This window comes from Lutra lutra, chromosome 7 (genome assembly GCF_902655055.1).
Source record: "Lutra lutra chromosome 7, mLutLut1.2, whole genome shotgun sequence".
Lineage (NCBI taxonomy): Eukaryota > Metazoa > Chordata > Mammalia > Carnivora > Mustelidae > Lutra > Lutra lutra.
In genome coordinates this window covers 60,124,192-60,139,325 of record NC_062284.1, presented here as the reverse complement: position 1 = coordinate 60,139,325, position 15,134 = coordinate 60,124,192, and the positions used below count along the sequence as shown (strand labels likewise).

The window sequence follows — 15,134 nt, the reverse complement described above, 5'->3', positions numbered from 1 at the left end:
AAACGCATGGAAACCAAAAACCCCAAAACAACCAAAATGAAGGGTCCCTTGTTCTTCCATTCATGACTCAGGCTACACTATTTTCAGCTTTACTTTAAAATATGACTTTTCATATATAGCATCAGGAAAAGTCACATTCTCCCCAAGTTGGTGGCAGGGCTCCGTAATGTACACAGACTGGAGGTAACACTCTATCCTGTCACATTCTGAACGTCTCCAGGCTGCACGTGAGCAAGACCACTATTTTGGCCACATTCATCTCCAACATAGCAGGGGGCAGGCTGGAGGAGAGTAAAGGGACAGTGCCGCAAGTCCTGGGTTTCCCCTTCAGGATAGAACTGGGGTAGGATTGGTAAGGAGCTAACTGCACTTGTCTCAGACATCAGGCTGGAACAGCGCTTGGCCACAGGCCAGGACCTTAAGTCAGAAAGGCACCCCTGGGCCGAGAGCCAAGCAAACCAGTTCTTAGGGAATTTAGATACAGTGGAACAACCCAAACCCATTCCACTGGACTGTGCAGTGGGGCTGCAGGCTAGCATTTTCATTTCTGTTGATCTGCATTCTGGCTCCAGTTCTGACCTTGGGAAAACCAAATTGTCTTAATCTTTAAAGATTTGATTTATTTTTTTGAGAGTATGTGTGTGAGAAGGTGGATGAGCAGAGGGGAGGGAGGTGGTGGGGGAAGATTCCTGAGCATATTCGTGCTGAGCATGGAGCCTGATGTGGGGCTCCATCACATGACCCTGAGATCATGACCTGAGCCAAAACCAAGAATCAGAAGCTTAACCAACTGAACCACCCAGGCGATGCCCCTGTCTTAGTCTTCTAAAACCATGGGGATGGTGTCCAGAAATGTATAAGCTTCCTTCTACCTCTAAGACTCTTACCTTTCTGGACTCCCTTCTTCCTTTAAAAACCACTGGGAGATCTGGGGAAGGGAGGCTGAAACCTCTTCTGTCCTCAAGGCAGATACCATCTCTTTGTCACGCATCACCAATGAGTAGGTGAGATGGCAGAGTAGGACCTGGACTAGTTATCCTCCAAGGCCACAGGGCTAACGCCGGACAGGAGGCAGTAGCAATAGATTGCTCCCCACCCCCTGCCAGAAACACCAGTTTAGGAGCAGATGGGTTTGCTTCCTAACGCTTAATACAAAATGGCAGCAGCCGCGGAGCTGTTGTAACAAAACTAGCCATAGGGCATCCAGAGAAATATACACAGGTGGCCTTGGCTGGAGTTGTGCTGCCAGCCAGGCCTGCTGCCTGGTCAGCTATAGGCTGTCATCCGGCCAGGACTGGATGGTGGTGGCGGCCAGGCAGGGCTGAAGGGCTCAGAGGTGCTGCCGTGGAGGCTGGCGCGGAGCTGATCCCTCACAAGCACGCTGATCTCTGCCACATCGTGGAGTCTGGGTGGCCCAGGTGCTCTGAGCTGCCTCTTCCTGGAGCTCCACCCCAACACCTCGGGGTTTTAGCCCTAACGAATAAAGCCCTGGAGGGGCCCGGAGGAACTGCTAGCGGTGGCTGAGAGGGTGCCTGCTCACCAGCTATCGGGAGCTGATGCCTCTAGAAATCAGCAGAAACAAAGGCTAGGTTTGGGTTTTGTTTTTTTCCCTAGAAAGACGAGGCTGCCGTGTTCAAATACATGTAGAGGGGCAATGCCTCTAGGGTACTGTTCTCCCTGCCAGAGGCATAGCCCGCCTCCTCCTCCAAAAAAAGGGATGGCTTCTTGCCTTCCCAGAAGCCCCAGAACAGCCAGTATGCTTCCTGCTGAGTCCATTTTAAGCCACTTTCCAGGAAGGCCCTCCACCCACGACAACCCTCATTAACGTCCTCCAGCTTCTTCAGACCGGAAGGTGTAACTAGAAATGCTGCTCCCCACCCCGCCATGTCTGCCTTCAACTTGTGGCATCCTGGGGGCCAGGCTCTGAGGCCCACAGCACTTGTCAGCCACGGTAGAGACCTCACGCAGAGGCCAAGGGCTGATGTGAGTGCTGCCAAGCAGCAGGAGAGCTGCCATATCTCTATGCCCAAAGAAAGGCCTCTTGGTGCTGAGAAAGGGGGTGAAGGGTCTTGGGCTTAGTGGAAGTCTGCATTGAAGGCTCTGCCGATGATCATCCGTCTCACCTCACTGGTCCCAGCCCCAATCTCATACAGCTTGGCATCTCGCAGAAAGCGGCCCATGGGAAAGTCGTTGATGTAGCCGTTGGCACCTGTGGCCAGGTTCGGGCAGAGAGGAAAGGACAACAGGAGGTGAGGGGCAGTGAGGAAAGCAAACAGAGCCAAGTATATCGAAAGAGGCCAGAGGAGAGGCTGATTTAAAGACAAGCAGCAAATGGAGCTGAGAGGGGAGGCTGTGGGAAACACCTAGCTGTGGGAGTGGGGACAAGGGGCTGGAATGGAAGGCCACCCAGATTGCTGAGGACACCAGGCAAAGAAGGCGACTGCCACTGGTAGACCTGGGAAGGCGGACAGGAAGGTACTGCACAGCGCTTACTGGGGACCAGGCCCAGGGGAGGGTAAGTCATTTGCATGGGTCATAAAGCCAGCCGGTGGCAGGGTTAGGGTTCAAACCCAGGCCTTCTGGCTCAATTCTGGGCTCTTAAGGCCATCAGCCTCTGAGGCATCCCTCCCTCCCCATTTCCCAGCGTTCACAGGACCAGGCAGGGAGTGTGAGAGAGAGGCATTGCTGATGGGATGAGCCGCTTGTGGCCTCTGGCAGTTTTCTCATTTGCTTTAACACGTATTCCTAGTAACTGGGGTTAGAAGGAGCTTAAAGGTGGCAGCTCATCAGCAGCTGAAGCACAGCGTAAGGAGTGAAGAGGAAACTTTCTGGAACCAGGAGTGGGAAGTGGGGGCCACTCACCGAAGCACTGAATGCCGTCCAGGGCAACCTGGGTGGCGCACTCAGCTGAGTAAAGAATCACCCCTGCGCAGTCCTGTGGGAGGGGGCTCGGGGTCAGCAGGGCCCTGCCGGGGGCCACACAGGGAGGGAGTCCCCACAGCCCGCCCTTACCTTGGCAGTGCAGTGGCCCTGATCACAGGCCTTGGCGACATTGTAGACATACTGCCTACAGGCCATGAGGCGGGTGTACATGTCGGCCATTTTCCCCTGCATCAGCTGGGCACAAGGAGGGGGTCAACAGGTCAGCACGCCGGAGCCATGTTCCTCTCAGACACTCCCCCTAGTCACCCAAAGCAGGTCAGCAGTGGCCATCTGAGAGCCAGGCCCGAGGACTCGAGGGCACAGCTAGGAGGCTGACTTGCCTTAGATGACAGAGCTGCCCAGGGAGCGGCCGCTGCACCGTGAACCCCGTACGCTGAGAGGTGACTTCACACCAAGACACATGACCAGAAACGCTGCTCCCTTCCCTGGGCCTGCCTACAGCCTGCACACTTCCCCCACCAGCCGTACAAGGTCTAGTTCATTCATCTCAAGTAGGAAGTGAATGGACACGAGGGCCACTTCCTGACAAGGTCCCAACCCAGGCAGCATGCCAAAGGAGCCTGCGTTTCAAGCCTCCAGGCTCGTTTTGGTGGCAAAAAATATGGAATGCCCTGTTCGCTCATTTGATAAAGACAATCTGGACCCTGCCAAGAAAGCACATTTCAGCAGAAGCATTCCACTCACCTGGAAGTGCCCAATCTTCTGGCCAAAGGCCTCCCTTGTGTGTAGGTAGGGAATGGTGTGGTCGAGGACAGCCTGCATGAGCCTGCCGGGAAAGAGGACGACACTGGCGAGGCGCCTCGCTGTACCCCCACTGCCAGTGTGGGGAGCTTGCGGGGAGATGGCTTGGCAAGATAAGGAACTGGAGTCCCAGGGAGGAGACAAGGAGCATGAGGGTTCTGATCACCCCTGCTCAGTCACTGCACCGACTGCCCAGGACGTGTGCCCCTTTCCTGGACACCAGATGGAGGAGCGGGACCCCTGTGCAGAGAGGGCTTAGTGCCTGAGTATGTCCTGTTTCATCCTGAATAATTAAGTAGAACTGCAACTCAGGCCTTATATCTGTCATCTGATAATATCTCCCTCCATTGTGAAGAAAAGTACATGGGGAAGGAGGAGGTCTGTTCATTTTGTTTCCAAGAGAAAAGGTGCATCTTCCGGGAGGCAGGTCCTGTTGGCCCCCACCAAGGTGAAGGCTGTGATGTCACAACTTGCCAAGGAGGCCAAAGGCCCAGCTCCTCTGGAGCCTCACACTCACCCAAGGGGCCCACCAGCCAGCACCAGCCGCTCCAGGTCCAGCCCACTCATCAGCACGTAGATGCCCTTACTTAGATGGCCCAGGATGTTGGCAGCTGCCGGGAAAAAGTGCCAGTCAGAGGGAAGCCTCCTCACTTGTATAAAAGCTGCTAGGTTTGATATCGTGGCTTTCACACAGGCCCTAAAATGTCACCTGACCTCTGACCGCCGACTAGGGTTCCAAGTGAGAGACAAACATGGAGTTTACGACTTCCAGCTGGATGTAGGGCTTGCTACAGGGCGCCTGGGTGGCTCAGTGGGTTAAGCATCTGCCTTTGGTTTGGGTCATGAACCTGGGGTCCTGAAATTGAGTCCTGCATCCAGCTTCCTGCTTAGCGGGGAGTCTGGCTTCTCCCTCTCCCTCTCCACACCCTGCTCATGCTTTCTCTCTCAAATAAATAAATAAAATCTTAAAAAAAAAAAGATTTTATTTATTTATTTGACAGACAGAAATCACAAGTAGGCAGAGAGGCAGGCAGAGAGAGAGAGGGGGAAGCAGGCTCCCTGTGGAGCAGAGAGCCTGATGTGGGGCTCGATCCCAGGACCCTGGGATCATGACCTGAGCTGAAGGCAGAGGCTTTAACCCACTGAGCCACCCAGGTGCCCCAAATAAATAAAATCTTAAAAAAAAAAAAAAAAAAGTAGACCTTGCTAGAGGGACTCCCCAACCACCACACTGTGCCACACACACACACACACACACACACACACCCCCACTCATAAGACAAGACAAAAAGGACCCATCTTTAGACTTTCCCTTTCTCTTCCTCGACTGCTTTGAATGGCAAAGAAAAGCTAATTTGGTCTAGAAGCCATCCAACCCCTCCCTAGTTCTTTTTACCCATGCCCATAAAGGAAACTGAGAATTACTCTGTCCCCCAGGTTGAGTCTGCTCCCTGCTCCAGTATCACCAGCCCCCACCCACAACAAAAGTAGTCTCTGGAAGAGTCTTTGTCTAAGAGATGGGTCATTCAGTGCCAGTTATGCAATCTGCTGACTATCTCCCTAGCCTGGAAGCCAAGGCACTGGATGACCTTGGGAGGTGTGGGTAGGACACTCAGTACAGCGTAGACCACTGACTTAATAATGGCCGTTGTTTCCTGCTGACCAAAAAGGATCCACACTGATCTGGCCTCCCTAGATGCTCCTTGTAACCAAAGCCTACTGTTCTGGGGTCCTGGGTCATGGGGGAGAGGGAATGGTCTATGGCTGAGGTACAGAGCAAACCTGGCTGGTCCTCAAAGCAAAAATACTCCAAATGAATTCTCTTGTCTTCACTGAGCCTGGCTTCCATCAGTTTATCTGAATTTTTTTTTTTTCTGCACCATTAATGAATCTCTCACGTGGGCTATTCAGGGACACGCACAAACAGGGCAGTCTGGAGGACAGGAGAGGGTGAGGGCACCTCCTACCTGTCTATTCCGGGTACTGGCATACCACCCCAGGCCCAGTGTATTAGTAACATAAGAAACAGCAGCCTTCATGGTGGCCACAGGCAGACATGCAGCTCTGGCCAGAAGGACAGCTGCCTGGCAGCCTGAGGCCCACATGTAAGGGCCCGTGGGCAAGCACAATAGACGGAGGCACATCATCTAGACGTGTCATCGTAAGCTGACGATGGTGAGCTTCTCTTACCCGAGATGGACTTTCTCAACTTATGAAAGGGTCACACAGGCACTTGCCCATTCACAGGGACTCACCAGGAACCTCGCAGTCTTCAAAGATTAGCTCACAGGTGTTGGATCCCCTCATCCCCAGCTTGTCCAGCTTCTTGGAGGTGCTGAAGCCAGGCATACCCTTTAAGGGGGGAAAAAAAGGTGGCCCCGATTACAGACTAGTCCTCAAGCAGGGCGGCTAGTAAAAGGCAGACCCTTGAGAAATGCCCACCCTCCCATCTGGTCCTGAATTTGCACAACACACTGCTTCCTCCTCCCAGGGCACCCACTCTGTAGGACTGCCCCACTCCTATAAGCTCCAGCTAATGACCCACCCTCCTCTGCTTCTAGGTGCACTCTCCCCACTTCTCATGGGAGCAGTGCTTTCTCAAGGAAATACCCACACCCTGGGCAGCCCCTGACCCCTGGCTTTGTTTCCTCTTCTCAGGGGAAAGCACTTCCGGGACACTCTCTCCAGGTAACTCCATTCCTTTCCCTCTGTACCTCTGCCATCTGTATCTGAGTCCCACCCAGGATCAAATTCAGCCATCTATGTACTTTGGCCTGAGGCTAACCAGATGCAGTCAGCATTGCCAAGTGACTGGCAGAGTATGTGGCTGGGCGGGCTAATGCGGGTCGTACCACATGACCATGAAATTTCCAATCTCTGCCAGGCTCTTTGGGCTACCCTCTTTTCTTTCCTCTGGTCTTAGTTCCCTCTTTCTATAGAGGGTATTGCAAACCTTCAGGACACTTAATTCCTGGAATTCTCTCTCAACCCCCCAACCTCCATGGTTCCCAGCCCTCATGCTGCACAGTCATGACTCAGGCGGCTTCTCCACCATCACCTGTAATCCAGCCCTACCTTTCCCATGGCTCACTGTTGGGTTTGGCTCACTTGTTCCCACACACCTCAATTTCTCCCTCTCCTATATTCCTTTCTCTCTACCAAATAATTTGCTCAGTTTTCTCCCATTCTTTTTTTTTTAAGATTTTATTTATTCGACAGACAGAGATCGCAAGTAGACAGAGAGGCAGGCAGAGAGAGAGGGGAAGGCAGGCTCCCCGCTGAGCAAAGCTCAATTCGGGGCTCGAACCCAGGACCCTGGGATTAGGACCTGAGCTGAAGGCAGAGGCTTTAACCCACTGAGCCACCCAGGTGCCCCAGTTTTCTCCCATTCTTGAAAACAAACTCAAATGTCCGCCTTTTCATTCCAACTCCTGCTCCATCTCCCCCTTGCTTCGCTGCAGCCTTCATCCACCACCTGGACACCCCTGAAGCCCCCACACCCCGGCCTTGATGTTCACATGTTCAGAACTTGCTGTTCTCCGCAGCTACTCTCCCCAAGGCTGGCAGGGACACTGTGGTCGTCAGATCCAGTTGCTTCCCTCTAGTCCTCATCTTCCTGGACCTTTCTGTGTGGCTCAACCATGCTCAGACCTGACTCATCCTTCTTGGGCTCCAATGTGGCCCCTCTCCTTGCAGTCAGCAGTTCTATCTCCACCCTCCCCGCCCTCTCCAGAGCCTTGGCCTAGCACACACTGGTTGTGTCTATGACCAGCAGGAGAGAGCCTTTTGTAGTACTGACTTCAGGAGACAACAGCCTCCTGGCATGCACTGCCCTCCACTCACCTTTTCCACAATAAAGGCTGTGATGCCCCGAGAGGCTGGCACAGCAGTGGGATCTGTCTTGGCGTAGATAATGAGGATGTCAGCATCAGGGCCATTGGTGATCCAGAACTTGTTCCCATTCAGGATGTAGTGATCACCTAATGACAAGAAGTTGGCTACTTGCTCAAGCCATGTTGGCCCATCCCAACCAGTCACTTCATGGACCTACTGCTGGGCAGGAAGGTGCCCCCTTTGGGAATTAGTTCTGGAAAGCCAGAAGAGGCCACCCCCTCCCTCACCCTGAGAAGGGCTGTCCCTCTGTGCATTTCAGCTCCCTTTCCAGAAGCTCCCAAGTCAAGAGAGCCTCACCTTTCTTTTCTGCTTTTAGCTTCATGGAGACAACATCAGAGCCAGCATTGGGCTCACTCATGGCCAAGGCTCCAATGTATTCACCGCTGATCAGCTGCAAGGGAAACCACAAAGGCTGGTTATGACTTCAGAAGTCCCCTATGGGAGCTCACGACACTGCTTCTCACCCGCTCATGTGACACTCCTTCAGACTTCTCTCAGACCAGGTACTGGTAAAGTCCTGGTAGAGAAGTGTACTACCTATACGACTGAAAATCTCTCTCCTTTCCCATTCCCTCTGCAAAGGAAGGGAGTCCCAGTTTTCCATTTCTTCAAATGTTCCACAAATGACATCCAGTGAGTGACTCAGGAGTTCTGGTCCTATTTTTAATTCTTCTGAATTATTCTAAAGCAAGTCCGTGACCCTTTGCGGGTCTAGATGCTCCTGCTTGAGGGCAGCATGTTGTAGACAGCAAGTCTGACTGACCCTTGCCAACCCGGGAGGATGCCTCAGGGTTTCTCCCTCCTCATCTCCTCACCTTGGGGAGGTACTTCTCCTTCTGGGCCTCATTTCCATTGCGCACAATTTGGTTGAGGCACAGGTTGGAGTGGGCCCCGTAACTGAGCCCCACTGCTCCAGACGCTCGGGATATCTCTTCCATCACCAGCACTTGTTCCAGGTAGCCCAGGCCAGAGCCGCCATACTGAACTGGGAATTGGGACAGGGCAGTGGAATGGAAAAGGCAGCCCAGATTACATTGGGGCAGTCACAGGAATGTTTACCAGCAGCAAAGAAACACCCTTGTAGCTCCTACTCCAAGTTACCCTCTAGCAAGGTCGGTAGGCTGACACCATGGGCCCTGCTTTACCAGCTCATGGAACTGGCTTTGCCTGCTGCCTCTGGTCAGCTGAGGTGGTTCAGAAAACAGTCGTTACAAATGCCTGGGTTATTCTGGAAAGACCTCTTACGTAAGAAAAGAGACCCTGAGCACCCACTGTTCAGAAAGCCACAGAAGCGCATGGGCAGATGAATAAATGAAGGGCGACCTGGATTAACCAAGAAACACAAAGAAGGAGGGTCAGAGCACTAAGAAAGGACATTAAACAAAGGACGCCATGTGTGAAAGGCCTGAGTAAGGGGACATTTTCATAGCATAGGTGTTTGGACTAGAACAGCATAGGTGATTTGACTATCAAATCAACATGTTGTTTGATACAATATTATATGTCAATTACGTCTTAAAAAAAAAAAGGCAAGACTAGTAATGGGGGACTGGAGTGCCACAAATGGTGAATTTCAGAGCTCCTTGCCAATTTTTCCTTGGCAACAGATCCAAAATCAAAGTGCCTGGCTCATTTGGTATTAGGACCTCCCACCCCTAGGCTTGCTCTTTGGGAAAACCCTGGTAAGACTCTCTGCACAAGGGGTTGTCTAGATGGCTCAGTCGGTAGAACATGCAACTCTTGATCTTGAGGTTAAGAGTTCAAGCCCCACGAAAGGTAAAGAGATCATTTAAAAAAATAGTAACAAAATCTTAAATCAAGGCTCTAAACACCTTTACTCTGACCAAAAAGTCAGGCTCATCTTAGGCTCTAGGGAAAGGAGAGCCCAACCCCTGCAACTCTAGGAAGGTAAGCCCACAGGCGGGTGGCACCGGAAAGAGCCACCAGGACAACCCTGGAGGAAACTAGAACTTACCAGAACTGGCTTTCTTTGAGGGCTCATAAACCCCAAAACACAGTCTGGTTTGGGAGTTCCCAGTGGCATTCCCTCTACCACTTTACTTAAGGTGGTCTACATTTTTAAGTCTTTTCATTTTATGACTCTGGAATCAGCTCAAATCCCTGCAACCATCTCCAAGTGGTGAGGGAAGATGTAAGAACACTGTGTTCCACCTCTGTTCTAACACTACAAGCTGAGGCAGTGTGGACTGTCCAGGCTTTGGCAGGTGAGGCCACAGGCTTGTTTCTTTACTGGGCACTGCAAGTCAGCTGTGGGAAGAGGATGTAGGCAGTCCCCACAGGAACATACCTATCCTGAGCAGACCTGCCTAGAGGGCTACTAGTAAGGCAGAGTTTAGGAATTAGGGAGATGGTTTAGACTGAAGTGCAGGGCACCTGGGTGGCTCAGTGGGTTAAGCCTCTGTCTTTACCTCAAGTCATAATCCCAGAATTTATAGCAAACACAAACTTGAGCCCCACATCAGGCTCTCTGCTCAGCAGGGAGCCTGCTTCCCCCTCTCTCTCTGCCTGCCTCTCTGCCTACTTGTGATCTCTCTCTGTCAAATAAGTAAATAAAATCTTAAAAAAAAAAAAAAAAGACTGAAGTACAAGACAGTTGCATGATAATGGAGTTTTCTAAACTCAAATCACCTGGGGGAGCTGGGGGAATTTATTAAACATGCAGAGTTCAAGAGTCTAAGTGATTCTCAGTCAGTGAACCACACAGGCCTCATCCCTTTGCCTTCTGGATGTTACTGCTTAACCAGTATACTCCTCCTTGGGCTGACAGTCAATGGATGCATTCTCAGGTCCAAGAGAAATTGCTGGGTTCTCTGAGCACAAACTTTCCTCTCCTTTCCTGTTTCTTTTGGAAATGGTGTTAAAGGCCATGCAAGAAAAGTTCTCATTAGGGAAGGAAACTATACTCACCAGGGGCGGTGATACCCAAGACCCCCAGGTTTCCCAGCTGCTTCCAAAACTCCTGCCAACAGAAAAAAAGTGAAGTGCAGTGAGCTCTGAGAAGGCAGCCAGTCACAGGCATCTGGCACATCTGGAACAAGACTCAGATGCTTCACACGAAGGGGCTGCACTGTTAGGGAGGTTTTATTTACCAGAAGACTATGAGCTCTTCCAGGAAGCAGTATAATTCCCGACCCAGCCCAGCCCCTAAACTGCCCCCTTGCTGCTTGGCCCCACTCCCAGCCAACTCCCCCCAGCACAGGCATCATGACTCACTCGAAGGTTCTTGAACTCATTGATATGATCAATCTCCTGGGCCTGGGGGGCTAGATGCTCCTGAAGAAACTTAGCCATGGTCTGACGAAGCTAGAGGGAGAGAGGTGGACAGATGCCACTGAGACAGTCCCTTGCTGCCACTAAGAACAGCATCTCCACTACTGAGGACACATTGGGGAAAACAGGCCACAAGTAACCCCACCAACTGGCATCAGATTGAAACTTAGAGACTGTAACAGTTTATACTTCCTCAGAGATGATCTTCATCTCTTTTAAGGTCCTCAGCCTAGACAGCTTGAGTATTTTTAAAATGTCACTCCTGTACATAAAATCCTTTCATGGCTTTTCATTGTACCTAGAAGGTAAGCTCCTTACTCACGTCTCTAAGGCCCTGCATGAGGGACCCCTACTGACTCTTCGAGTCTTCTTCAGTATCCTTCTCAGCCCATTCACTGTTCCAGCCATACCCTCTTCAGTTTTTGGCACGTGCCAGGCTTTCTCTCCCCCTAGACTTTGATAACAAAGGATTACTGAAAGAGATTAGAAACTCTTGGCTGACAAGTTTGAGAGCAAGGGCTGAACCCTTTCTGTGGAAGGGGATTCAAACCTCTATTTGCTGACTGCAAAAGCAAATGGATTTTGTAATTCCTGGAGCCTTGGACATTTGCTTAATAGCCAGGAGACTCCGGTTCCTGGGGAATTCTGTGCCAACATCCCAAAGGGAACAGTCATCTTCTAGGAAGGCTCTGGTTCAGGCTCACCTGAAATGCAATTTCGTGTTTTGTTCAACTTTGTGCTTTGGACGCAACTGTGTTGAAGAACTTATAGCAGATTAGACAGTGCACTTCAAAGCCCCCGGAGGTGAATATTCGAAAAAGATTCCCGGGTGATTCTTATTAAGCAGGCTTGAGAACCATAGTCTTAAGACAGTGTTCAGGTGTAACTGGACCTCAGAAAGAGGGCTTTTTACTACATGCCAGTGGCCCGGCCAAAGCACCATCAAACCTCCACCAGAATACCATCAGCCTTCCAGGAGCCTTCCGGTCTCCGACTCCTTATCTAAATCAGCAGCCAGGCTTTGCTGTTTCCACAGCGGGGAGGCTGCGAACCCGCGCCCGTCCCCCCGCCCCCGCGCTTCGACTGCCGCGGCTGAGTGGGCGCCGGGCAGAGGAGCTTCTGGGCGACCTCTGAGCAGGGTGATGCAGCCTGGCCAGCAGGCCTTGAGGCCTGGAGGAGGATGAGGTTCCCTACCTGCTTCTGCTCCTCGCTAAGCCCGTTGATCGCATCGTCCACGGGCAAGAGGGAGTGGGCCCGCTGGGACACGAGGCTAGCGAGCTGCGCCCGCGGCGACCGCAGCCTCCAACTCGCCGCACGCCGTCCCAGAAGCCAAGCCGAAGTCGCCATCTCGGCCTTGCACGCGAATAGGAAGAAGAAACCGGAATCCGAGCCGCAGCTGCAGCGCCAGCTCCAGCGCCAGCAGCGGTGACCCGCCCCTGGGCTCCACCAATCCCGGGCTTTGTTACCCCCACCCAATCGGCGAGGGGGTGGATCTCCAGCAGCCTATCACCCTCCGCGGGAGGCTGAAGGCCGCGCTGCCTTTGGTCACCACATCAGCCAATCAGCGGTGAAGAGTTGATCCCAGGTCCTCACCGCGGGGCTGGGTTGGCGCTGTTGGAGACTGCGGGAGTCATCTCTAGGTGGAGACCTTACTACGTAGAAGAGCGAGAAAGGTGTCTTGAGAGTCTAGGAGTTGTATCCCCACTGCTTTGAAGTAGCACTCCCTAACTACAGAGGTCTATATATGTTAAAACAGCCTGGGAAAACTCTCCAGATGTCCAGTGCTTGGAAATAAATTGTTAAAGCCTATCTGGGATGTCTAAGATTGGGTAGGGAGCGCTGGCTCTGTTGTGCACACTGTTAGAAGCCATTAAAACTTGCTTTATTATGTAACAGGGTTGATTGATTTTGGAGTTTTATGCGAACGAGTTACTGTCTTGCAAATTATTCAATGTACAAGAAGAGTATCAGGGCTTTTTAAAAAACAGGGTTGGGGGAGAGGAATGAAGGTGCAGAAAAGCAAGAGTAGTGTGTTACGAGTATTAACACAGAGCCGCAGTGGAACCACTTAAGGCTGTGAATCAGTAAACTGAGACAACTACCTTACTGTAGTTTCACTCCCCCACCGCCCCGCCCCAGGAATGTAACCTCTAACCACTCAACATGGGAGTTGCCTGTCAGCACTGGGAAATTTATTGATGGACACCCCTTCCTTGTGTACCTCTTAGGATGGATCTTGCCTGAAACAATCAATTCTTTGCTCATAATTTCCCTTTTCGGTTCCTTTGCTACCTTTAAAAACCTTTCCTTTAGAATGCCGGGGTAGCTCAGTCGGTTAAAGCATCTGCTTTTAGCTCAGGTCATGATCCCAGAGTCCTGGGATGGAGTCCCACATCCGGTTCCTTGTTAGGCGGGGAGCCTGCTTCTCTCTCCCCCTTTGCCTGCCTGTGCGCTCTCTCTCTCTCTCTGACAGATAAATAAATAGTTTAAAAAAAAAAAAAACTTTCCTTTTCTGAGCCTCCTTGGAGTTACTTTCTGTTTGCAAGATGGGATGCTGCCAGAGTCACGAATTGTTTAATAAAGCCAATTAGATCTTTAAAATGGACTCAGTTGAATTTTTGTTACTTAACAGGGGAAGAGGAGAGCTGATGGAATTAAGCCTCTAACCCCCTTCGCTATTTTCCCCCTCTAATGTGGTGGGCTAATGCCCTGGTCTTTTCAGGTAGTTGAGTGCCCTGAGTCCTGGGATGAAAGGCTGAAATGAAATGAATACCACCCACAGCAAGGCTGTTAGGAGTGCTAAAAAGGAAGCCTTAGGCCCAAGGTGGAGTCACTTGCCCCCAGGGCAGCAAATCAAAACCTATTTGCAGTTTCAATTTCTCTGAGAATAGAATTTTAAACCAGTCAATTTGGAGTTCTCTGGGTGCCTGGGTGGCTCAGCCAGTTAAGCAACTGTCTTCAGATCAGGTCTCTCCTTAGTTTTACTTTTTAGTGGAGCTGATGGGGGTGGGGTGGAGGTGGGGGCGTAGATGGGGAGGGAGAGGGATGAGCAGATTGCACTGAGCACAGAGCATAAGGACTTGATCCTACAATCCTGAGAATTGGCGGCTTAACCTACTGAGCCACCCAGGCGCCCCTCCTCACTTTTAGAGATTCTAAAGAGTTTATTCATTTTGTGTTGACAATTCCATTAGGGAATAATTGTAGTTACTTAAAAATGAAATAAGAACACTTTTTCAAGTACATACACTAAGTTGTTGGATCTGACCACTCAAAATGGAATCACGGATACTTCTTTGGGTGTCATAAATATTAGTAAGACACTACCTAGGAGCATCATGAACTTGAGAGTTTGGAAACCTCTGGCCAAATGATAAAAATGTCATTTCAAGACTTCTACTAACACCAAGTACCTCCCACCCCCAATATTCCCTGGCTCAAATCTTTGTCCAATATTTGCTTGTTGTTTGACCCTGGGTAAATTAACCTAACATCTGTGAGTCTCTTTCCCCGGCTGCATAAAGATGTAATAGTGCTTACTTTGTGATGGTAATGAGGATTACCTGAGAAATACAGCAAGGAATCATGGGTATAGGCCCCATGGATGGCAGAGTACAAATGGTCAGTTAAGTGACAGACATCTCCTCTTACCTTGAACCTCTGCATAAGCCCAGTTCCCTAACTCACTTCCCCAAGACTCATCTGGATATCCCCTCAGCTCTTTATTTGTTCCTTCAGCATTTCATGCTTTGATTTTCTCCCTGGAGTTTCCAGTGACAGCCCCCTGCTTGGGTTTATAATTGGCTGGCGCAGTTTACAGACTGAGAGAAACATTTTATTTACTGCACAGGCTGCAACTCAGGAATAGCCAGGTGGAAGATATGCAGAGGGTGAGGTGGGGGGAAAGGAAGCTGAGCTGCCTGTGACCTGACCTTGCTTCTCTCCCTGAACCTCCACACGTTCACTGATCTGGAATGTCCTCCACTTTCTAGCTAGCCTCTCCAGATGTTACCCTTCCTTCAGTCTCCGGTCTGCCTCCTCCTCAAGCCCTCCCCAACCAAACTACCCCATAGTGAACTACTAGAGTACACACCTATGCCACACAACCCAGTTAGTAAAGTGTTGCTGTTTGTTATTTCACTTACATGTCACCTGCACATACAAGTTTTCCCAAATAGATGGCAAGCATCTTTGAGGTTAAGAATGCCATTCTCCATTAAAGTTTCCTAGAACACACAGCAGAGTGGAGAGTATGGGTCACCGTC

General features: G+C 51.0%; 1 protein-coding gene across 1 annotated transcript; it reads right to left on the bottom strand.

Moving 5' to 3' along the window:
* Positions 1–1,597: 1,597 nt before the first annotated feature.
* Positions 1,598–12,294, bottom strand: IVD (isovaleryl-CoA dehydrogenase). Its single transcript, XM_047737662.1, has 12 exons — positions 12,064–12,294; positions 10,813–10,902; positions 10,507–10,558; positions 8,394–8,563; positions 7,876–7,969; positions 7,528–7,664; positions 5,940–6,036; positions 4,202–4,295; positions 3,628–3,709; positions 3,013–3,117; positions 2,863–2,935; positions 1,598–2,209 (listed from the first exon to the last, which is right to left on the bottom strand). The coding sequence occupies exons 1-12, from the start codon at positions 12,214–12,216 to the stop codon at positions 2,076–2,078; spliced, it is 1,281 nt and encodes a 426-aa protein (XP_047593618.1). The 5' UTR covers positions 12,217–12,294; the 3' UTR covers positions 1,598–2,075.
* Positions 12,295–15,134: the final 2,840 nt, after the last annotated feature.